A 26,336-nucleotide genomic window follows, 5' to 3' on the forward strand; every position below is an offset into this window, starting at 1 on the left:
TTGGGGGATTAAAGAATTCTGGCATTATGATGATATGATCTTGACTTGTGAAATGTTATTTAAAATATTTCAAACAGTTCACAATAAAACAATAAAATATATTTTGAAACTTCTTATACTAGTGTACTTCTTATACTATACTAGTGTATATAAAAAGCTTGTATATTATATTCATAAACATATTTAGGTAAAAATGACAATTTCGGTACATAAGTTCCGTATAAAAAGTGTTGATATTGAAAAAGTTTAAAATGCAAATTTTAAAAACTCATACTTAAACAAAATGATCATATTTTTGATAAGAAATCATTTAATTTAAACAAGCACACGTAATTAAATATTTTAAATATACATAAATAAAATAAGTATACAAAGCTATATCGCACAAATATATAAAAAAATTGTATATAATATTATTTTAAGGTTATAAGGACGTGTTATAAAGCCTATAATGAAAAGTATTTTATTATTTAACATAAGAAATATTACTATTATTATATAAATAGATGTTACACTCCGGGCCTGTCCCATCAGTTGTGGATAACGCTATTTGACGGATGACGATACAAATAGACTTTGACAGCGGGAGGCAGAATAGGCCAGTAGGACCTGATCCTCCTCAATTAATAAACAGCACCTTTTATTTGCAAATATATATTATAAATTTCTCATTTTCATTCAGTGGAATTCGATGGTAAAAGAGAATAATGAATCAAAAACTTTATACTGTCAATTATCGTCATCCGTCAAATAGCGTTAACCACAACTTGTGAAACCGGTCCTAATTGTCATAAATAATAATTCAGTTGCCATTAGGAATATATAGAAAGTATAATTTTTGATATATTTCAATAGAATTAATGGACAATTGAATAAAGAGATTATTATCAGTACCTTTTATGGTAAGATTTATGATAAATTCAGATATTTTTTAATCTTTTGCTGATTATGAATTTCTAAAAATTTTGCAATATTTTTTTAAAATTAAATTCTATTAAAATGTGTCAATAAATTCGTGATTTTCTAGAATAAGCAATGTTGATTGAAAAAAAAATGTGATATTTTATAAATAAATGGTATTACAGTTATAAATTAAATGTTTTGACTGCCTTCATTTTATTAGTACCGTATAAATGACTTGATATTACCATGTGCCTTATAAAAAAATATTTTTAAGAATTTTGACAATAATGTTGATATATACCTACTCTTTTATAGAATAGAGATAACTCTTTGTATTTATGAGTTCAAGTGAGAGCCCTTAAATTGAACCACACATCCTACACACCATATACAAGCCATACACAAAACATCAGTCAAACAGAAGCAGTAGTTTAGACACGTGATAGGTTTACAGCTGAACTTAAACAAACAACAATAATGACAATACTACTTTATTATTCCAAAAAATATATTTATATTTGTACTTGCATGTAGTTACAAAGTAATATCACAGTATTTATGTTTACGATGCCTCGGATGCCACACTAGTAAAACCTGTGACGGCATGCAGTATCAATCCCCCAGACATCGACAATAAGCTACTTGAACAAGACATGACATAATTATGTAATCATACAAATGAGATAAATTATATAAATATAGCTTATAAATGGTATATAGTATATGTGGTTCAATTTAATAGCTCTCGCTTGTCTGAACAAAACGAAAGACTTGAATCATAAATTGCTTCTATAAAATATTAATAACTATAAAAATTTACTCTCTTATGATCTTACTGGACATTATTATTGTATACCATATTATATTTCTAGCATAGTAAAAGTTGTAAAAAAAATAGTTTACATAATTGGTTGTGTAGTGGGAAATTGAAATTGTTCGAACCATAGTGCATTTCTTCTTATAATATTTTTTTTTTAATTTTTTCACTTTTAATCTATGTAAGATTTAAAAAAAACACTAAAAATGAAAGACGAATAATTTAGTATTCTTACATTTATTCGTATAATATTAAATATAAAATTTATTATAAAATTGAGGCAAAAAAGTTGACGTCTTTTTCTTAAAATAAAATTTTCTTCCATTGTCTTCCATAATATGACATCTTCATATTCTGAAAATTCATCATCTCCTCTGCATGCTTTTGTTGAAATTGTAATAATATTTAAATACAGACACGATTATCCGAATCTCAATTATTCGGATTACTGATTTTCCGAAATCGTTAACCAAAAGTCATTCGATTTTTTTTTGTTAACTTAACGATTTTCGATAGAAATCAATATGGACGCTGAACAGTTGAGTTTTTACTATAACTTGTATTTGTAAAATACACAAAGAAATCCTTAGTGCCTTCGTACATTTATATCAAGGTGTAATTTTCAAAACTTATCATTTCCAGACTTTTAAAACAAAATTTTCCGGACGCTTCTACTGAAAATTGGAACCAATTTAATATCTTTTAAACCAAATCTAAAATAATATAAATTCCTTAAACATATATTTTATTTCGTCCTTATTACTTTTAAAAATTGTACATTTTGTTATAGTAGTTAGTATATTAATAAATTTTGTAATGATTATTAGTGAATTAAAAAGCTATTTTTATTTTATTTTTTTAATCACAAAGGAGTTTATAATGTTTTAGTAAAGTGGATTTGACTAGTTTTGAAAACTACCTGATAATGAGTATTTTATTATGTATAGTTTGAGCGGTGCACGGTCTGTTAGTTACCGTTGGTGCCATTGATGTTGATTCATTGGTATTAGATATAGTATTATTTTTCGAAAGTAAGTTTTAAATAAATATTGAAAATAAATAACTTTGCTTTTATTTTTAATTTCGTCCCAAAATAATTAAATAAAACAGCAGTGATATATCGCAGGTTGAAACAATAAATTAATCAGTCTTATACTTAGAAAATAAATAAAAGGTAATTTTTATTCTATTATAAAATAAAGTAAAAACTTATTTAAACTTTATTTTAAATTACAGATTATTAAAAATTGAAATATAATTAAATCATATATATTTACAGAATTACACTTGAGTTAAATATTATTCACAATAAACACAAAATTATGCTACTAAGTAAAAAACTATTTATACTTGAACCACTGGATTTCATGGCGCCTTCGAAATCTGTGAAATCTCTGTGAAATAATGTTTATTAATTTTTAAGAGATATTTAAAAAGAAAAAATTGTTATTGCTGCTTAATTTTTTTTTGTGATTTAATCTTCCTATGTTAGCTTATTTGAATTATTATAATTTATTTTTTTTTGTTTTTCTTTTTTGAAGTTATATTTTTAAGAATTTTTACAAATACTATTAATAAAGTAGGAATTTTATTATTTTAGTTGTCTTTGTAAATAAAGTTATTAAAAAAAACTATGATATATGTACCTATACCACTATGTGATTGATTTAAAAAAATATATTTTCTCGAAAAACAAGATTGCCAATGATTTTAGTAAGACGCCTAATAATAATAATAATAATAATTACTCTTTATTGTACACCACAAAAAAAAAGTTAAAAAAAGTTATACATTCAAAGAAAGATGTACTAAGGCGGTCTTATCGTTAAAAGCGATTTCTTCCAGACAACCTTATAGGACAGGGCGTAGAAAATGAGAAGCGGTAGGATAAAATCCTAATTTCATAATATAGCTTACACCAAGGCAAAAAAAAAAACAAAACATAAAAAAAAATATCTTTATTTGTGACATCAACAAGTGCATTATAATACTAATATAAATGTCTCATTAAAATTGATTGCCTGTTATAATAATCACTATTAAACTTTACATAAGTATAAAAAGATAAGAAAAAAAAAACAAACCCGGAACCATAGTTCCTTAAAAATGTCACTTACATAAAAAAATATGCTAGGGTAAATAGAGAGGACGGAATTATTTTTATATTTATATCTAAAAATATTTGTACTATATTATTAAAACATATATTATGTATATATACAATATATATATTTTTTACACAAATTATATTGTCACTACTTTAGATTATGTGATGGAATTAATTTATTATACATAATAATAATTATATTACTTATATTACATTTGATTAATAATATCATTGCGGTATTTTTAATTTCGTAATGTTATGTATTGCGTAAAGAGATTGCATGAATACAGGTCTTCCTTTCCAAGTTGCAACTGACTTTTGAGAGCTAGTAAAAAAATTGAAAAAAAAACTTTAAAAAAAATTAAAATATGATTAATGATGATTGTATAACAACTAAAATTAAATTTTAATTTCCAAACAACTATTTATGTGCTTATTAAAAATAAATTAACTACAAAAATTTTTTTTTTAAGATTCATAATTTTTTAATTTATAAATCTTTCGAATGCTAAGTAGTGTTAGACAAGCAAAGCTCTGTGAATCAGTGTTAAGACATATATATACTTTAAAGATATAATAAAAGTAATTAATATAGTTAATGGTGTAACAAATATTCAATAGCATTTAAAAATATAGGTACATTAATACGGGAATTTTTATTACATAAGTACAACCTGTTAGTATCAACTAATTAGTAAATATATTAAATTCACAATAAATAAAAGGTCACAATATTATTATAAGTAACTGAGTGCTTATAATTTATAATACTACTACATTAATTAAGTTTATTTTTTATTAATTTCTCTCGCCGTTCTCTCGTTCTACGGCCAAATTCAAAAATCTTAACTACAGTAAACTGTACGTACCAACATCAAATTCAAATTTAAGGAAATTTTCATAATATAAATCAAAAATTAAGTACCATTAAATCTATAATCTACAAAAATTGGATTAATAATACAAAACTTGCAGTTATCAACAAATCTACTTTTTTACATATTTTCAGGGGCATAGCTACTACAAGTGTCAACAAAAATAAACAAAGCACGCTTAGGGCGTGTTTTACCAATTGTGGATCGCTATTTGACGGATGACAATATTCGACAGTATAAAGTTTTTCATTCATTTTTTTACCACCGAATTCTACTTTATTTATGAGATATATCTGCTCGTATATAATACTCTTAAAGTTTCCGTTTATTAATTGAGGAGAAACAGGTCCTACTGGTCTATTCTACCTCCTGTTTTCAAAGTCTATTTGTATCGTCGTCCGCCAAATAGCGTTATCCACAGGTGGTGAAACAGGCCCCTAATGAATATATTTTAACCTATTACCATTATAAAAAAAATAGTATAATTAGATTAGAATATATATTTTACAGACAGACAATAATTTTTTAGGTTAATATGTAAGAATGTATACATTTTTCTTTGGTATACTCTCTTTTTTTATAATCGTATTAATCATGAAATTGGTTTTAAAGAATGAAGTAGGTAATATACTTCGTAAAAAAATTACGAGCGCAAAAGTTGTTAATCGATTGAATTGACAAAGGTAAGACTTCGTGACATGAACTTAATTTTTATCTTGCGTTCGTTAGCTGTATGTCTTGTCTTGTTGATGGCAATATTAAATAAAAATAAAGAAATCTTAGTTATTTTTGAACACTAACGATTAAACCGTTTGCTATAGAACTTAGTACTTAGATACTTAAGGAACCAGACTTACACAAGACTACTTATGACAAATAAAACTACTAGACACCAACTACATTTAGTATCTGTGGAGTTTCTAACCAATCATTCCCTTCAGAATATTCCAAATTGGTGGCAGCATGATTTTAACTATAATTAATAAAAAAAAAAAAAAAAAAATTGTAATTTGTAAAAATTAATTTTAAAAGTGCTTTTGAAGCCTATTTGAAGTAATTCTTGATTTTGTTTCTACACGACACCTACGCTACGCCCCTGGAACTACGGTCAAACCTGCCTTACACGGAGAATTCCCTCAGCTTGTCGACCACTAGCTTCCTGTTCTTCTTGAGCCAGTCGATGTTCACGCGAGCGCTCTCAATACCCTGAGCGACGGTTATATTCGCACCGGACAGGTATTTCTCGTTTTTCTCTTTCCATGACATGAACTGAATTGACAAAAAATTATTTCAATTAGAAATCTATCTATATAAATATATTTGCAGATTGATTATAAAAAAGGAAATCCTTATTTAATTTTTATTTATTTATTTATTGAAGTAAAAGTTCTTTACGCACGCTTGACTTGGGGAGTAAGCTGGTGAGTGACGAGAGCGTTACGGAAAGTGTAATTGGGCGAGGTGAACGGAAGTTAAGACGGAGATATTAGTTAGATGGAGCTAAAGTAGTTTTACTTCAGTCGTATGGTCTAATGCACATTCGTTTTATTTTTGTTATGAATAATCTATTAAAAGCTAATGGACAGCCTTTAAACATTCTTTTACCAGGAGAATTCTACTATCACTGAGCAATATTTTAATAGGATAAAATGGGTCAATAAACAGTCAAATAATAGTAGTGAAATTGACGCAAACGAAGCAGACGAAGCGAAGCAGTTTTAAAAATATTAAATATTACGTAAATTTTTGATAATTTAATTTTACACATTTTTTTTTTAATTAAATAACCCAAATACAATAACATCCTAATAATATCGCACAACTAGACAAAAGGCTTTTCTTCTAAGTTACAAAAAAGAATCGTTATTCACGTGGGAAAAACCCGTAATCAGCATCAATGGATTTTTTGACACAAGACATTAGAATGGTCGCCAATAAAGTTATACGCTTATGAATAAAAATTACCTCATCAAGTTCCTTCTCAATGGTGAACTGGGCTAACAAAGTCTTCACGATGCCACCGATACGACGTTCTTGATCGCGGAAACTGAAAACATAAAAATATTTTATTTTATTTTGGATATGAATATTTACGCCTGTAATATCCCACAGCTGGACATAGGCCTCTTTCCCCATGTAGGAGAAGGAGCCGAGCCTAATCCATCACGCTGCACGCTGCTCCAAGGCGTTAACACGTTAAATGCCGCCTCGATTTTTTGGTTTTTCTGTTTGGGACATGGGGGACATCCTTTAGTCGACACACAATTGTTCCGTTGGTGCCGCATGGGACAGCACATGAACGCGAGGTGGAGTCAATTTAAAAATATGACAGAAAAATATGTCATATAATGTATGGAAAAATAAGTAAGACCTTTAAGAATGGGTATGGTAGTGAAATAAAAACATATCATAAGAATTCCATAGCTTAATTGGCTAGAGTACCGTCACGGTCAGTTGGAGATGCAGGTTCGATCCCCGTTGGAATGGTCGATTTTTGATATGATATTAAAAAATGTTTATCATAAGAATTTCGTAAAATGGTCTTTTAAGCTGGCCTCCTGGGCTAAACAAGTGAGGCCCTACTGGTGTCCCGCATGGCGTCCAACGTGATATAAGTAAAATAATAAATAGTAATAAATTTAAACTTACGCTTTAAAAATATCCCCAATCCTGTTGTATATGAAGTCTCTAGCAACATAGAATCCCACATCGGAGCGAGTGACCGCCATTATGACACTTCCGGCGTCCTGAAGTCGAATCTCTGATCCTTCCGTTATAGTCCACTCTAGGTATCTGCGAATAACATTAATAGGCTTAGTTAACACTCTATATAATGTCATGTAAATACGTATATGTGTGGACTTGGTGACGCTGTATTTCATTCAAGATATTACTAAATTTGTGTAAAAACACAGTTTATTTACAAAAAAGCTGCAATTTATTTCTAAAAAGTAACTGCGTAGATTCTTCTTATTCTTCTTTGCGGAATCTGCATATCGAATCGGAGGTAGTTTCATTTTTAAAAATTAAATTTTAATTCGCAAAATGACTCGAAGGTGCTTTTGAGGCCTATTTGAATAAAGGTATATTTGATTTGATTTGTAGTGTAACCAATTTATTGTGATAAGTATCAATTATGAAAAATTTAAGATATACATTTTTGTAATTTATGATATACATGGTAGGGCACAGCAGGAATTTCCTGCTCAAAGTATGGAGCAGCCCGACTGGGGTAGTACCTCGACCTTACAGAAGATCACAGCTAAATAATACTGCTTTCAAGCAGTATTGTGTTCCTGTTGGTGAGTAAGGTGACCAGAGCTCCTGGGGGGGATTGGGGATTGGGTCGGCAACACGCTTGCGATTCTTCTGGTGTTGCAGGCGTCTATAAGCTACGGTAATCTCTTACCATTAGGCGAGCCGTACGCTTGTTTGCCGACCTAGTGACATTTAAAAAAAAAACGTTTATAAGCTAAATAACAGTCTTAGAGTAAGAATCAACCCTCCAGCCCTCGGATCTGAAAGCAGGATCAATCATCTGTGCAACGGGCTAGTCAAAACCCTAAAGAAATATAAAGAGACCGAGCTCGTCGATAAAACACATTTTTTACTGAGGTAGAGCACAGCCGGAATTGTCCTGCTCCAAATCTAGAGCAGCCCAACTGGGGAAGTACCGCGACCTTATAGAAGATCACAGCTAAATAGTACTACTTTTTAACCGACTTCAAAAAAAAAGAGGAGGTTATTCAATTTGATCGTATATATATGTATATATATGTATATATATATGTATGTTCGGGGATAACTCCGTCGTTTATGAACCGATTTCGATAATTCTTTTTTTGTTGGAAAGGAGATATCCCTAGTTTGGTACCATGTACCATGATAAGGAAACCAGGATCTGATGATGTGATCTCAGAGAAATCGAGGGAAACTCTCGAAAATCTGCATAACTTTTTAGTGGGTGTACCGATTTTAATGATTTTTAATTTAATCGAAAGCCGATGTTTATATCATGTGGTCACACTTATACATCGAGATCTGATTACAACTTTTGAAGTAACATTTGATAATGCGTATTTACTTGACTACTTTTCGTTGACCTACGTTGTATTACTTTTTGATATAATTGAAGTCGGTTTTTCTTCGTTTGCCTGCAAACACAATTATTTGTATTGTGTAGTGTTGTGTTTCTGTTGTGAGTGAGGCAACCAAAGCTCCTATAGGAAATTGGGGGTAGAGTCGGCAACGCGCTTGCGACGCTTCTGGTGTTGCAGGCGTCTATAAGCTACGGTAGTCGCTTGCCATCAGCTGTACAGAACGTGGCACTCACTGCGCCAGCAGCCAGACGTCCCTGGTGCAGGCGAGCGCGTGCAGCAGCGTGTCGCGCGCCGTGGCCACGTTGGAGGCGCGCAGCCGCGCCAGCGCGAACCGCCACTCGCGCACGCCGCCGCGCCGCAGCGCCACGCAGTACACCGGCCGCCGCAGGTCCACGGGCGTGCTGGGGCGAGGAAAGTGGGCTCGGGCGGGGCGGACGGAGCAAGAGAGAAATATGCACATTTCCTTTCTCTCTTCCTCTCATAGCCAGTTAGCGGGCGGAGCAAGAGAGAGAGGTGCGAGCGCACGTTTCCTTTCTCTCTTCCTCTCATGGCCAGGTACGTTTCGTACATGTAAGGCACAGTGCGGGCCTATTGCTAAAGAAGTTTTTTTATTTTTCGTGTATAACTTTGTTATACCTACAATTTAAATGCTAGACTAGGCTCAATAAATTTTGCTCATTGAAAAAAAAATTATTAAAATAACACGGCGTATTTATACTTTTTGCCTACTTTTAAGTTGTAACTGGCCGAAGTCTGTACTTTCGAGTTTGGATGTTACACCACAACCGCTCTCGTGTAGCAATGCGAGTAATCGCCTAAAACACCGACGGTTTTTGGATTCGTTTATCGCTCAAAATGGAAATTTGCATTTTTACAAACATTTTATACCGATTTGGATGTCTGTGCTTATGGGTCTCCCCATCGTGCATCGGAAAGCACATTAAGCCGTCGGTCCCAGTTATTATCACAAATACCTGATAGCGATCGTTACTCATAGTAGAGAACATATCTGCCAACCCGCAAAACCCCCAGACCTACCCGATATGCACACAAAATTTCATAAAAATCGGTCTAGCCATTTCGGATGAGTATGGTAACTAACATTGTGACACGAGAATTTCATATATAAGATAACATGTAATATCTTAAATATATGTTTGCAAGCGTGTCTAAACCGCTAAGCTATTTACCATTCACTCACGTACAAGCGACGCAGGCACGAAAGTACAACCGTTAACCGGTCTGACGACACCCACGGGAAGAGAGGGGGTGGCTATATTCTTTGATGCCGTAACAACACAATCATACATATCACTTGTCAATGAACCCTTTTCTTAGCAAAATAGTCAGTTTTATGACAATTGTACCAACACATCGTCAAAATATTATGTTACTATGAAACAAATGCATTAATAGAATATTTAGTGCATAAAGATTGACGGTGGCACTTAATATTAGTATGTATTCGGATCACGGTCTCATATAAAGGTCTTGCAACGGAGGAGATAAGTACGATAAATAAGGCTGCAATGATGATGATGAATGATGTGATAGAAAAATAAACAGAATGCTATTCTATTTTCGTTGCAGAGCACACTAATCGATCGTCATGCCTCTGGCGGCTCTAAATTAAAAAAAAAGCGCAACAATTAAGCCAACGTACCCCCACTACTTTGTTGCATGACCTGTGCAGAAGACCGTGATTCGAATACTATCTGACTGATGTTCTCCTGTCTTGTAAACTATCAAAATAATAAGTAAAGTTTAAATAATCGTGAAGTTTTCAAAAAAAATGGTCTAAATTATCGCTAATTTATGTATGATGAATAATTCATCATACATAATTTAGCGAGCCAATTTATTTGTATAGATATTTGAATACGTATATACTTACGGGTTGTTCTCATCGGGGTTGTCCGTGTCCATCCACTGCTGGAACATCTGCATGGCGTTCTCCTCACAACCGGGGACCTTAACATTGCACGCCCATAAACTCGTCGTCACCTGGCGGGGAGGGAGATATTACTTTTACACATATATACAACTATAGTGTCAAAAAAGCGTATGATTCACCCGATGGTAAGAGGTCATTATAGCCTATAGACGCTTGCAATTTTAGAAGTATTGCAATCGTGTTACCGACCCTAGTTTCAATGCTTCCCAGGAGCTAAAGCCAACTTTACTCACCACAGAAACACAACACTGCTTGAAAGCTGATCACAGCTAAATAATACTATTTGTCTGTGATCTTTTGTAAAGTCGAGATACTTCCCCAATTGGGCTGCTCCAGATTTTGAGCAGGATATTTCCAATTATGTTCTACATTGATAATAATGCACACGAGAAATATGACGATAGATGATTCTCCTACAAACTACTTTTTAAGTAACATTAGGTATGTGTACTCGTATATTCTGGTGAAAGCTCAGAGTAATTCCAAAAAGTTTTTATGTTTGTACTTATTAGAATGATAAATAACTTATGAAGACAAATACACAAAACTATTAGGGAGGAAAAATGCCCACCAATTATCTAAATGAAAAGTAATGAAGACGCTATACAACTAAAGAGTATTTGCTCTGCAATATATAACAGTCATAGTCTTTTTAAATTGCTATATGATAATTTTTAAAATACGAGTAGTACCAAACTCAGGAATGTTTACAGAAGACCTTAAAACATCTAGATAACTATAATATCATCTAAAAGTACCTAAAGAGTTCACACACCTGCAACTTAACGCTGGTTAAGTCGTCTCCATTCAAGATTTTCTTGACAGCCAGTCCCCCGGACTTGTGGAAGATGTCTGTCAGAAGTCTCCTCATGAACTTCTGGAAGGCTCCAAAGTCTGATGTCCTTCTCAGCACATTCTCGATCTTTCCGAGCGCCGCGAGACCGGTATAAAACGGCAGGTAGATGGTCTCGCGCTTCAGGTAGCTTGCTAGCCTGAAGTTCAGTATCATTTGTTATTGAGTCATGATAGCCTTTTCAAATATATCATGATGTATAGGCTATATATGCACATTATATAATCAGCTATAATATTCACTAACACCGATAAACTTTAAAAAACTTAGTATGACTGTGAAACCAGTTCGTTCTTTCTGGTTAAGGATAAATCCGGAAACAAAAAATGTAAACACCTCCGACTGTACAGGATTTAGCACGATTGTCGCTTTGAAACTCCTGACCGTGACCATGGCGTCTGCAACATCGCCGAAAGGTCGGGAGTTTCAAAGTGACAATTTCCTTGAACCTTGAATCTGAGATGTTTGTGGTGACCGTAAAAGCTTAAAACCTTATATCAGAAACTTTGAATCTATCTCAAGTACTACAATTTGCGTTTCGGTTAATTTTTTATAGGACAATTGGTAAGTTAAGTGCCGATCTCAGTTATTTGTGGGAGAAAAGTACTTTGCATAGCAGAATAGCTTTTATCTATTATAAAACCACTTACTGCATAGTAATGCCGTAGTCCAGTTTGTTGTTCCAAGCAAGTGCGAATGCATCCGATAGGAGTTGAACCCGCCCCTCCACCGGAATGTTTTCGAACGAGTCACTGTTCAATGCGGCCGCCAGTAGCTTCCAGTTACGTTCGTCGTAGTTGATACGGTAAGGTGCTGGAATTTTGGTATTTTTAGGAGGTCTTTATTGCATGGAAAAAATCATTAATACTTAATTTTAGTAATATTTTTTCACTATTCAGAGACAAACGTATTCTTTATACAAAAAAAAGTACAAACTTAAAAAAAATAGATAATAAAAAACCAGAATCAAAAAGGAAACAATTTGTCTGCTAAGGAACATTCCACACATGAAGGAATTTTCAGTTTATCCTGAAACTCTTGACGTCTTACGTAAAAGCTTCAATAGACACACACAACTTGAAACAATTAAATTCGATTAGTGATCCTTGAAGTAAGGATCTCAATTTCGATGTAAGAAATACAGGTACCCAGAATAGCCAACTCACCAATCATATTATAGTTGAACAGCACCCACTGGTCTGGTTGGGCACCGTGCTCGAACCTGTGCTCGGCCGTCACCCCCTCCCCCTTGCCTAGCCACTGAACCTCTTGAGGGGTAGGCTCGCCCTCACATAGCACGCTCAGTGGCACCCACCAGGACGAGTCAGATCGGTCCATACCCAGAGACAGGTAGCGTTTCTGAAGGAGAAGACAGGAAGCATTATTTACACATATTTAAAATAAGAATTTTGGGACAAATGTCGAATTAATAACTGTTGTTTTTTCTACTAATCTCATATGCACATTTCGGAAGAAATCCTGAAACTAGCAACTACACCACTTTCATTGAAGTAGGCATAGCAGGATATATCCTGCTCCAAATATGGTACAACCCAACGGGTGAAGGACCTTACAAAAAATACAGTTAAAGCTTACTGCTTTCAAGGAGTGTTGTGTTCCTGTGGTGAGTAAGATGACCAAAGCACTTGGAGCAGGAGCAGATTAGGGGTAGATGCACTTGCAATGCTTCTGGTGTTGCAGGCGTTTATAAGTTACAGTAACCACCTACCATCAGGTGAGCCGTACGCTGGTTAGATTAAATATCAAGTCTTAGCCTGTACAGACAAAGATACCCAATCCTAGTACAGACCGTGAGCTGCTACAGTGCCTAGTCCAAACCCACCTGTGTCATGGTGAGCGATTGGTCACTGTAGTCCCTATTGACGGTGAGCAGCGGGTACCCAGTCTGTGTGGTCCACGTGTCCATAACCTCCTTGACGGTCACGTTCCTGCTCAGACCGCCGTACTGTCTGTTAACAGCTGTTAGCTCGTCCCACAGGTCATCTTTCTCCGCGTTCGAGTACGAGTACTTAGTCAGGTAACTGGAGATTAGTGTGAAATAATTGAATTTTGGAACAAGATAAGCAAAGCAAAACCTAAATGCTCTTATATTTAATTTAGCATTTAGAAAATAAGGTGCTCAGATGGATGTAAATGAGAAAAGTATGTTGTGTTTAACGGTGTCTTCATAAAAGATTTTATGGTTTCTTAAGAAAAAACAATTCACGTAACTTCAATACTGTAACACATCGCCACTTAATCTATATTTCCAATAATTTATATATCTTTAAGCATCTTCACAGACTATAAAAGAAAATTTAAAATTAATATTATAAAAGTACTATCGAGTCACCCTAACAATGTATCAACTATAAGTATATATGTATCTATATATGTATGATGTTTAGTTATTTATATATGCCTATTTTACAATGTTATATGTATGTGTATCGCTAAGTGTTAACTGTGTCTCAACATCAAAATTCTCTAATAAGCATTTTTTGTGTATCGAAATGTACTGATTGTGACTATTGCTTTCTTTTTCTTGTCAATGATAACTCCATAATCCCAATTTGTTAACCTTATGGAAACCTGTTATTGGCTTTATTATTTGTTGTATGCTATATGATAAAAATGATATGTGTAAGCTGTTAGTTTTCTAGATAAATAAATACTTACTTCTAAAAGACAAAAGCTAACAATACGTAACACTTTGATCATTGACAACAGATCAGGCCTAATGTCCATCTGTGAAATATTACAGATTGAATCAATCCATGAATCAAACTTTGTTTATATAGCCTGATCTATAAAATCAAATCAAAGAGGTAGTACTGTTTAATAGTAGATATAGCGATAGGCACGTACTTATGCAATGCCATCCGGAAGACATCTTCCCCGAGGAACATGAGCATCATTCGGATAACAGTTGAGCCCTTGCGGTACGAGATTATGTCGAAGATCTCCGATATCTTAGTCGGGTTCTCTAGTGGAACTGATACCTTAGAAACGGAAATATTCACTATTATTATTTATCAATCCATAGATTAGGAGCATCGCGACAGTGGCGTAGCGACGGGGGGGGGGGGGGCATGCCCCGGGCGCTAATTATAAAGGGGCGCCAGAGTTCTCAAAAAAAAAAGTTACTCAACATATTATATGGTTTCCGCGTAGGGGAGAGGTAGCGTTAAAAAGGTTTTGTACCCCAAGCGTGAGTTAGCTGGCTACGTGTCGTCACTACGTCACTGTCACGTGAACATTAAAACAATTTTTTCGCACCATATACAGTTTGTAATATACGCATACTACGGATTGACTTTCAAGAGGTGAATGAACCACTGAGGTTTTAGATTACTCGGCCACTAATTCTTGAATAAAATAAACTTGTTCGTGGTACTCGTCGTAAGAATCTTTTATTTAGTGTTTAAACTTCGAATAAGCCTTAATTCGATAAGATTATACATGAAAGAAATAACTTACTCTGGAGATATTTTTCATTACAACTTAACTCAATTGATCCAGACATTTTGTAATTAGTGAAGAGATTGAAGTTTTTATCCAAAGGAGATAATTTAGGTCACCATTATAGGGGGAAAAATAATAAATAATAAACCAACGCTTCACACTCAACGACCCCCAGTAGGATTTTCTCCTGTGCTGGGGGTCCGGAAACACACACATTACACAAGCACTAACGCCCAGACCACGACAAACATCTATATGACCATTACAAATATCTAAAATGGCTACAGAAAGCTAAATGTGAGAAGATATGGTATAATATATCATTTAGGAGAATTCAGAACATTATTAACACTTATAAAAGTAGATATCATTATACTTTACGTGTCAGGACTGACAATGGTACTATTTGCTTACTGAAATTAATGATAATAATTGATAAAACTTACAGGATGAGAAGATTCCAAAGCATCCAAACTCAAAACAGCCAGAATGTTTTCTACACCGTAGTTGACATCGGCATGCCAGGTCTTTTCCACTGCATTTACACCGATCGAAGCTATAAAGGTTGCGAAACCCTCGTTCAGCCACAGATCTGACCACCATTTCATGGTCACCAGGTTACCGAACCACTGGTGGGCAAGTTCGTGGGCTATTACCTATGGGAGGGAGAGTATTATTATTATCTTAGTAGATTTTAATCTTAGTTTTATATAAAAATCTTAATTTTTTAAAGTATATTGCACAATATTTGTTTTATACCCAAACTTACTAAATTTTACCCAAACTTTTTAGAGTAAAATTTCTTTACGCAACGCTTGACTTGGGATGTACGCTGGTGAATGCGTGACGAGAGCGTTACGAAAAATCTGATCGGACGAGGCGAACGGAGCAAGAGAGAGATGTGCGAGCGCACATTTCCTTTCTCTCTATCTTTCATAGCCAGTTACGGTTCGTATATCTAAGACACAGTGCAGGCCTATTGCTAAAGAAGTTTTACTTCAGTCGTGTGGTCGGGTCGGGCAGTGCGAGTAAAGCACATTCGTTTTTTGATAGTATATTATTTAAAATAGTAAAATATGATTTGCAATGAGGATTAATGAATTCTCATTTGAAGTGAATTTTTATATCTTTATGTGTGAATACGGCATTAAGAATATAGCCACCCCTTCTCTTCCCGTGGGTGTCGTAAGAGGCGATTAAGGGATAACAAGGTTCCACAACCACCTTGGAACTTAAAAGGCGGGATAACCATCCAACTGCTGGCTGTGAAATACACAGGCCGAAGACGGCCAGCAGCGTCTTCGTTGCGACATAGCCAGCCCTGCAGTCACCAACCCACCTGCCCAGCGTGCTCCATTTTTGGCGCGAACTTGTGGAGGCCTATGTCCAACAGTGGACTGTATTAGGCTGAAGTGATGATGATGATGTGGCATAGAACCTGTCTTCTATATGCTAAAATACTGTCTTCAGACCGAACTTACTTCAGCGATCCTCTCCTTGTTAAAGAAAGACGATTCATCTTTATCGTACAATAAGGCATTTTCTCTGTAAGTAATGAGTCCCCAGTTTTCCATAGCACCCGACGAGAAGTCCGGGATGGCGAACATATCTTGCTTCGGAAGTGGGTACGGGATGTTGAACCATTTTTCGAAGTAAGACAGCACTTTGGGACCGATTTGGGCAGCGTATGAAGTCTGAAAATTATTAAATAATCATTAATTAATAAAACATCTATGTAAGGTGGTATGGAAACACACAAAACAAACATCCAGGCTGTGTTAAATATCTGTATGATCTTTCTTTTTATGTCACTAGGTCGGCAAACAACCGTACGGCTCACCTGATGGTAAGCGATTACCGTAGCTTATAGACGCCTGCAACACCAGAAGCATCGCAAGCGCGTTACTGACCCAATCCCCAATCCCCCCAGGAGCTCTGGTCACCTTACTCACAACAGGAACACAATACTGCTATCAACAGCTATCTATACAAACAGTGGTCATAAGTGGATCGACCCGCCGTCAAATTGTAAATTAATAATAATTAAGTAATTTATTTATATTGTCCTTAGCCATTATTATATATTTATCTGAAATTTGCGAGATCAGATTTTCCATTCGAATGTGGCAGTAACTTCACTTTTAACCATTTACGTTAGTAAATTCCAAGGGAATACCTATGTTAATTAGTTTCATCACTAGCGGTACATTTAACTTAGAGTGAATTATCATACATATAATAATCGCGCTATCACTATCACGTTTAACTGCTGAAAGATCAAAGGAACACTTTTGTAGCGCGTTTATGGTTTATAAATTTTCATAATAAAACGGCCTATCTTACACAATAAAAACATAATGAGACAGTAATAGGCTTTGAAACTTTACGACTCGAAGACGCGAAGATTTAACCATAAACGCAAATTAAACTACTTTATCAAGAATATATTGAAAATGTTAACTAACCTGACCAATAGCATCCTTCCTCGCCCATATTCTGAACTTAGTGCTGGAAAGTTCTGGTGAACTTTCCACGTACGAAAACTTGGATACAACGTAAGCCACCAGGTAGGTTGACATCGGTACGGATTTGTGGAATTGATCCCATACGAAGTTCGATTGGGATTTTCTAGATAAAGAACACAAATTAGGTTAAAGCTAAGTAATAGTTAGTATTAGGTTAAAACATTTTGAAAAAAATACAACAGAAAAATAGGTAATGATAACAGGTAAAAGAAATTTTTAACATTTTACTTGTGTTTTAAGTTAACAGTCAAGAAGTCAAGATAAATGTTTCAAAAGAAGAATTAAAAAATAATTTTAGTTGTTTTACAAATATGCATTAAATTTGATTGAAAAAATTAAATATTAATAAATAATAATGACGCCGCGTTGGCGCGACGGTTACAGCCATGGATTGTACCCGTTACGCTGGCGGTTGCGGGTTCGATCCCCGCACATGACAAACATTTGTATTGGCCATACAGGTGTTTGCCGTGGTCTGGGTGTTTGTGCAGTCCTTGTAGGTCTCCCCACCGTGCCTGGGAGAGCACGTTAAGCCGTCGGTCCCGGTTGTTATCGTGTACACCTGATAGCGATCGTTACTCATAGTAGGGAATATATCCGCCAACCCGCATTGGAGCAGCGTGTTGGATTAAGCTCTGATCCTTCTCCTACATGGGAAAAGAGGCCTATGCCCAGTAGTGGGATATTACAGGCTGAAGCGTAAATAATAATGAGGCGTTTAATTATTATAATGACACTCAACGGCCCCAGTAGCATTTTCTCCTGTGTCGGGGGTCCGGACACACACAATACATAAGCACAAAAGCCGATATAATACTTACTTAAACTTTTTCCCGATAGTCTCCCATGGCCAGTAATCCTCCAGAGAACTGTAATAAAGAAAATGATATAACAAAAAACACGAAATATTTGGTAGGTAAACGAATGTATTTAAAAATATTTTTGAGGCAGCCATACAGTAGAACATTCAAATAAATCCTAAAACATATAATCCTAAACATATAACATTTCAACACATTTTGTCAACGTATTTAATTAAATAGCTTTGATTACGAACTAGATTAGATTTCATTACCCCATTTTTCCCAAATTCATCCCTTAAGAGAGGGGCGGAACCGACAATTTATTCATTTCAAATAACATAATGTGATACAGCGTGACAAATGTTGGGGGAGAGTTTAGGGAGACCAAATTTGCATGACGTGTTTTACAAATGGACCCCCAAGCTTTCAGGAACTGAATAGGGTGGGAGGGAAGCATAATTAATTTGGACACAAAATGTGTAGGCTCCATAATAGGCCTATTTTTATTATTGTTATTATTTTGTGTTTTGTGCACTATATGGATTATTTTTTAAATTACCAAGCGTCTCACGCTGATTTACTTGAGTAGAACTTTGATAAAAGTCAGTTTGTGTGACATTTAAACATCCCGTAGCGCACCTTTAAATCATAGCGTCATTTTACAGAGTCTACGTATCTTCTGAATGATAAAGCTCTATGACCATTAGCGTCAATTAATGACTAAAATTGTTACATGAATTTTAGGTTTCTTTCGATTACAAAGAATCAAACAAATATATGTATAGATTTATATAATAACTAGCTGATCCCGTTGTTTCGCCATATATGTTATTAACCCCCTTAATCCCCCCCCCGTCGATTCTCAAGATCTACCCGATATGCAAAAAGTTCATAAAAATCGGTCCAGCAGTTTCGGAGGAGTATTGTAACTATCATTGTGACAGGAGAATTTTATATATAAGACTAGCTGCGCCCGCGACTTCGTCCGCGTGGAATTTAACAAAATAGTTATTTTTCAGTTCGCATAGTTATCAAATAAATAAAGTTCTAAAATAAAAGTAGCCTAAGTTACTTCTTAAATTACCTAACTCCTTTAGTTACATAAGCTATCGGCCAGTGAAAGTCCCGTCGAAATGGGTCGAGTCGTTTCAGAGATTAGCCGGAATAAACAGACTGACAGACAGACAAACATTGTAAAAAAATGTTATTTTCTTATATGTACCGTGTATATATCCATATGCAATTAGTTAAAAGCGGTTATTTTAATATTACAAACACACTCCAATTTTAATGAATAAAATAACAATAACTGTTAGTTGTTTTTTATAAGAAGTGGAACAGAGGAATTAAGCTCTCCAAAGCACCGCTGGAACACCTATACCGGTAAACACCCTAATAAAAAAATATTTGTACAAATACATAGTTACATCTACGTGAGGAAGGGAATTTCCCGCCACAGATACCAATACATTCTGCCGGCAATATTATCTAAAATTTCCACAAAAGAAACCCAACTTACTTGGTACCACTTGAACTCATCAAGGGCATGTTGGATACGGCGTTGTAGTCCTTGTGGTGGCCGATGTTAATGGTGAAAGTTGCTTTGTAGTTAGGCTCGTCGAAGCATGGGAATCCCTTACGAGCTGATATAGCTTCGAACTGGGTTGATATCAAGTACCTGCATAAAAAATGAATATTTCAATAAGTTAAAACTATATTCAGAATTCGTGAAATTTGTAGATTTAATATAATTAGTTTTTAAATTCTAGTTTTCAAGATCTTTATAGCATGAATTATTTATATACTATTATAAATATATATATATATTTTTTTCCCTTTAAGCCCTCGCCTTATTCATAAGCTATGGTTTTATGCACTGGAAGATAAAATTTCATCAAAATGTTCATCTATCGCATGTCGCATGTCGCAAGTGTTCCGCGGTATTTGTGTTTTTTGATCTGAATATGTGTTATTTTTTTTATTTTTTAAATTTAAAACACAAAATTACTTTTTTATCACAATTTATTCACAAAATTAAATTAATTAACATTTATTTATACGAGTCTTTTGAATACTTTATTGCACATTCAGAATTACATTAAAGAAATTATAATATTCTAACTTAATAAGCGCAAAAGTGATCTTATCACTAATTATCACAAAAGTTCTTACAGACAACTTCTATCAATAGAGCAATATTTTTTTATACATACAACTCGGTCGGCAACAAGCGTACGGCTCACCCGATGGTAAGCAATTACCGTAGCCTATAGACGCCTGCAACTACACGCATCGCAAGCGCGTTGCCGACCCTACCACAATCCCCCAGGAGCTTTGGTCACCTTACTCACCACAGAAACACAACATTGCTTAAAAGCAGTATACTGCTTGATATTGTGATCTTCTGTAAGATCGAAGTACTACCCCAGTCTGGCTGCTCCAGATTTTGCAGCAGAAAATATCCTGCTGTGCCCTACCTCAGTTAAGTTATAACATAAACAATAAAGTACACATTTATTTAAATTACATCATCGACTAAAATGTAACCATCTACTCACTCGATTTCCTTGCTCTTTTTATTCTGATAGGAACTAATATACGCTCCGTCCAAACCTTTAACAAGGTTTCCGTAGAACGGTATCGTAATGGTGTAGTTCTCATTTTCCTTCAATTCCTTATCCAGTGATATCGTCAGGAAGTTGAAGGTGTCGTTTAGTTTGACTCCAGTCACTTTCGGAGACTCGCTCGCGCCAGTTACCGATACTTTCTCATCGTCTACTACGAAGTCTTGAGCGTGGAGCACGATCTTCTGTGTATTTTTCTTTGCTGTCACCTGTAACAAGAGGTTTTAATTAATCTTATATACAAAATTGTCGTGTCGCGGTGTTTGTAGCTAACTCCTCCGAAACGGCTTGACCGATTCTCATGAAATTTTGTGAGCATATTGGGTAGGTCTGAGAATCAAATAACATCTATTTTTCATCCCCCTAAATGTTAAGGGTAGTCTACCCCTAATTTTTTTTTTAATTTTAAGATAAATTATTTATTTGCTATTTTTTTATGATACTACATTAAAAAATACATACAACCCAAAATTTTCAACCCTCTACGATCAACCCCTATTTTTAAATAGCGTTTAGCGGCAAGACAACGTTTGCCGAGTCAGCTAGTATTAATATATTTTTTGTTGCGTTCCCGTGTAGTCATGGTTGTCATCCCCTAAAAATATATCTGTATTAATACATATTTGGCTTATATTTGTATTCCAACAAATATCTGTATCTGGTCCGGAAGTATGTCCTGGTGGGTCTCCCCAGTGTTCCTCAGCACGTAAAGCGTCGGTTTCGGTTGTTTATCACAGACATCTGATATTGTTTGTAACTAATAATGGGGATTATATCCGCGAACTCCACTGGAGCAGCATGGCTAATTAGGCTCCAGCTCTTCTCTGACACGGAGAAAGAAGCCCACGCCAATTACTAAGATGTTACAGCTGAATCGACAAATAATTAAAATATTACAACAAAAATTTTGACTTCTTAGTCTTCAAAGAGAAAGTCGCTGAACATTTCCAAAAATGATTTATCTGGCTATTTATCGTTTATATTATTCATGTCTTACAACTGACAATATTTATTGTCTTTTTTTTTAATCTTTAATGTATGTGAATAAAACGGTAAAATGATACGTTCACCTTTGGAACAACATCTCGCTTACATAACTTGATGTCACCATCATCATCATTATTATTCCAGCCTAATGCAGTCCACTGCTGGACATAGGCCTCCACAAGTTCACGCCAAAAATAGCGTGAACTCATGTGTGTTGCCCATAGTCACCACGCTGGGCAGGCGGGTTGGTGACCGCAGGGCTAGCTTTGTCGCACCGAAGACGCTGCTGCCCATCTTCGGCTTGTGTGTTTCAAAGCCAGCGGTTAGATGGTTATTCCGCCATCGGTCGGTTTCTTAAATTCAAAGGTGGTAGTGGAACCTTGTTATCCCTTAGTCGCCTCTTACGACACCCACGAGAAGAGAGGGGGTGACTATATTCTTTGGTGCCGTAGCCCCTCAGCACACTTGATGTACCGACAATGAAACAGGCTGTTGTTTCATGCATGTTTATAAAAACAGCAAAATTAGTTTAGGAGTTGTCCATAAAATATGTCACCAAAAAAGGTAAATATTGTTTTATATATGTTCATTTATTGAGGTAGAACATAAATGGTAGGGGTAAAGCCATAAGTGTTCGCGTCACCGACATGGTCATGACTGGCGCATGCGCAGCGGCCGTGTGCTGTACACGTTAGACGCTTTTTGGAAGGGTGAAATCTTGTGCGTTCTCGTTACTGACGAGCAAATTTTAATACTAAGCTTTCACTTCTATTGGCAGCCTCTAGAACTCACTTCAGCCTATTGCAGTCCACTGCTGGACTTAGGCCTCCCCAAGTTCGCGCCAGACATCCCGGTTTTCTGCAATCCTCATCCAGCCTACACCGGCAATCTTACATAGATCGTCGGTCCAACGGGTCGGAGGAGCCTCTAGAACTGCTGATTTTTTATACTGTATTCTATTTTTAATCACGAAATCATGTATGAGAATATGACCTAACTTATACGACGTTATATTTGTAAGAAGCTCACTGAAATAAACTTAGCGTAAGTGATCGAATTCGTTTTCGAATGTTACGCGAACATATTCTTTATTGCACTAAGTAAATTTTACAATAATCATTATAATATAGAAAGTTGGCGAGGGCGAACTTATCTCTACAAGAGATCTCTTCCAGTCAACCCATGGCAGTGAGAAATTATGTGAACGCGGGCTAAAGTAGTGCAGGAATAGAAGAATAATAAATAACATATAAAATACATACACTACACATACATAAACATATATAAATATACACAGATACACCTACATACACACATACAACACCCGCATACACACATACACCCGTATACATACATATACATAACATAAATATAATACATATCTCATACATCTGTACTGATTTTGGAAAGCAGATAGTTCTGAAGATTGTTTTCGAAATTGGACAGCGATGAGCTTTCTCAAATGAATTTTGGGAGATTATTCCAAAGGTTAGCAGCGCGTACAGAAAATGAATTTAACCATTCTAGCGGTATAAGCGTAACATTTAAGTTTTAAATAATAAAAAAATAAATGTTATAATGATAATATCGTAACAATACGCTATTCAGTACAAGGTGTGGGCGACACAATGCATTTGGGTTATGAATAAGAACGATTAATTTTCTATTTTTTACGAGGTCGGCGACCTCAATAGCTGACAAAATGCAATAACCATTGTTAATATTTTATAAGTGAAAATGAATACAGATGCAAATTATTACACACATATACACCTACTGAGACTTCCTGAATTTCCTTTGTTCCAAACGGCGCTAACGAAACCCAGACAACATACATAGACGTTTAAATAGATTACCCTTTACTTTTGAATTATACTATAAGTACATATAATAAAATAACATACATATACATACATACATATAATAAAATGGTAGGAAAGTCAAAACTGTAAATTGAATATTTTTTTAAAAGAATACTTGGGGTGTGATCTACAGTCGATACCGAAGCCAAAAATATAGTTTTAGAATTTTTGTCTGTTTGTCTGTATATATGTCCGGGATAAACTCAAAAAGTACCGCGTGGATTTACTTCAAATTTGGCACGAATATTATTAAGAAGTCGGGTCAACATATAGGCTACATATTATCATGCTATCACCTACCGGGAACGAGCAGTGAACCTTTACTTCCTCAATGCATTCTGTAACAACGTGTTTTTTTTTTTTTTTTTTTTGATATCGCAGGGTAACCCATTTACGGGTGATATCCAGGATGCCCGGGTAGGCATTCCTAGACCGTATGTCGGCTTAGCACTTGGGGGTGCACTACCGACCAAAACCCCTGCGGGAGCCTTCAGCCGCTTTAATTGGAGGGTCCCGGAACTGCAGGCAACAGGATCCCTCCAGCGACAGGCTGGCCTCGGCGAAAAGACCAGACTTCTCCTCCATGGGACTGTCCGGCTCACCTCTGAACAATCCCGACGACGCCATGTCTAGCTGGACCGGGTTCCCATCCCGGCCCGACATGGGCACAGGGGCGTTACTGGAGACGCATTAAGTAGCGCCTCCTACGCACCCCCGTTCGTCGCCTGCGGACGGAGGCCTCGTCGGCGGCCCCCTCTCTCATCCGCTCGTCGTTCTCCTTCTGGGACATTACTGTCTCGCAGAAGGAGACCATCACCTTCCAGGACTCGTCGTCACCGAGCATCGCGGTGATAACGCTCGGCAGTGACAAGTCCCCTCCGAGGACTGTCGTCAGATCGCGACGTAGCGCCGCCCATCTCGGGCACACCTCGAGGGTGTGCTGGGCAGAGTCCACCGCCGCGCCACAATCGTGACATTCAGTCGTCGGCTCCCTTTGGGCCGTCCGACACAAGTATTCACCAAAGCAGCCATGCCCGGTGAGAACCTGCGTCAGACGGAAGGTGAGGGGTTTGCGCTTACGGCGCATCCACCGCTCAAGGACCGGGCGCAAGGCAGCCGTTACGCGTGTGCCATACGGCTGCTCCACCAGGTCCTCCCCCCACCTCCGCATTATTGCTTCTTGCCCCATCCGGCGCACCCGTAGGATTCCGTCCAACGTGAGGTTCTCACCGAGAGCCCTCCTACCCGAGACGTATGAGTAGGTCTCGGCAAGGACCTCCGCCACGAGCTCCCACGGGGGGTCGCCAGCTAGAGCAGTAGCTGCAGCCCACGATACCGTACGATACCCCCGAATCACCCTCACCGCGATGATCTTCTGCGCCGACCGCAGTGCGGCCTTATTCTTCGCAGTGAGGCGATCCGCCCAAACCGGGGCACAACAACGTGTAATCTAACGACGCATATTTGAATGGTGTTGTTATTATGTTAATAACCATGCTATATAAGCTAGCTTCACACTATAAAAATCACGCAATATAAGTAATTAAGCCGATAAACATAATTAAATGAATATAAGTAGATAAGACAATTTTAAGGCAGCGCCATCTATGAGATTTTTCTGTATTTATGAAATGTAAAGAAGAAACGGGTAAATGAATGTTATTTTAAAAGGTATAATCGTAGGTATTTTTGGTGCTGTATAGCATTCACGCAGACGACGTCGCGGGCAGCAGCTAGTAATTAATAAAAACAAAAACTTAATTGACCATACAATCTATACCACTTACGATTACAACGTAAGTACCTACCCTATAAATATCTCATACTTTAAATGCGTCAAATCGTGCCATATACAGAGCGTGCTAAGAATTGTTTGAATACATAATTATGATCATACCTACATAAATACATATGCTTGATAAATAGCCTTACTTCGCAGTTTTGTAAAATTACTTACTCTTCTGATAAAATTTATCTCGCATATATGTTGCTGATAGGATTTATTAGCAGGAGGTAATATCGACTCTTAGGACCTGTTGAAATTCAGACAACAACTTCAACGGCCCAACAACAAGGATTCACTCCTGGGTCGGAGGTCCGGAAACACATAGAATACTGCAGCACAAATGCTCAGACCACGGCAAACATCTGTATGACCAATACAAATGTATGTCATATGCGAGGATCGAAGCCGCAACCGCCAGCGCAACAGCCATAAGCCAGTGCTGTGACCGCTGCGCTAACGCGTTGTCTAATACAAACATACGAAAGCATAAAAATAATTATATTAAAATTCGTTTCCTACTTTCTTTCACATATTAATCACGCGTTTGATGCGGCAAAAACAGTGCGCATCGCCGGTGGTTGGATGAGGACTTCGGAGAATCAGAAAGTTTGGTCCGAACTTGGGGGGGCCTATGTCCAACAGTGGACGGAAGCGGAATAAACTGTGCGTGCTAAT

The 26,336-nt window shown here is 36.1% G+C and overlaps 1 protein-coding gene across 1 annotated transcript in view; it reads right to left on the reverse strand.

The window, feature by feature from the left end:
* Positions 1-5,679: 5,679 nt before the first annotated feature.
* Positions 5,680-26,336, reverse strand: part of LOC123665276 (aminopeptidase N-like) — a 29,450-nt gene continuing 8,793 nt past the window's right edge. The window contains exons 3-18 of the mRNA XM_045599601.1: positions 20,961-21,235; positions 19,922-20,080; positions 18,421-18,468; positions 17,540-17,702; positions 16,556-16,768; positions 15,521-15,730; positions 14,478-14,611; positions 13,453-13,651; positions 12,776-12,968; positions 12,260-12,422; positions 11,532-11,748; positions 10,697-10,806; positions 9,036-9,203; positions 7,352-7,495; positions 6,668-6,749; positions 5,680-5,971 (exon numbers count right to left, since the gene is read on the reverse strand). Coding sequence (XP_045455557.1) covers positions 5,822-5,971; positions 6,668-6,749; positions 7,352-7,495; positions 9,036-9,203; positions 10,697-10,806; positions 11,532-11,748; positions 12,260-12,422; positions 12,776-12,968; positions 13,453-13,651; positions 14,478-14,611; positions 15,521-15,730; positions 16,556-16,768; positions 17,540-17,702; positions 18,421-18,468; positions 19,922-20,080; positions 20,961-21,235 — 2,628 coding nt within the window. The 3' untranslated portion in view covers positions 5,680-5,821. The remainder of the gene's footprint in view (positions 5,972-6,667; positions 6,750-7,351; positions 7,496-9,035; positions 9,204-10,696; positions 10,807-11,531; positions 11,749-12,259; positions 12,423-12,775; positions 12,969-13,452; positions 13,652-14,477; positions 14,612-15,520; positions 15,731-16,555; positions 16,769-17,539; positions 17,703-18,420; positions 18,469-19,921; positions 20,081-20,960; positions 21,236-26,336) is intronic.

The sequence above is a fragment of the Melitaea cinxia genome, chromosome 23, assembly GCF_905220565.1.
Source record: "Melitaea cinxia chromosome 23, ilMelCinx1.1, whole genome shotgun sequence".
Taxonomy (NCBI): domain Eukaryota; kingdom Metazoa; phylum Arthropoda; class Insecta; order Lepidoptera; family Nymphalidae; genus Melitaea; species Melitaea cinxia.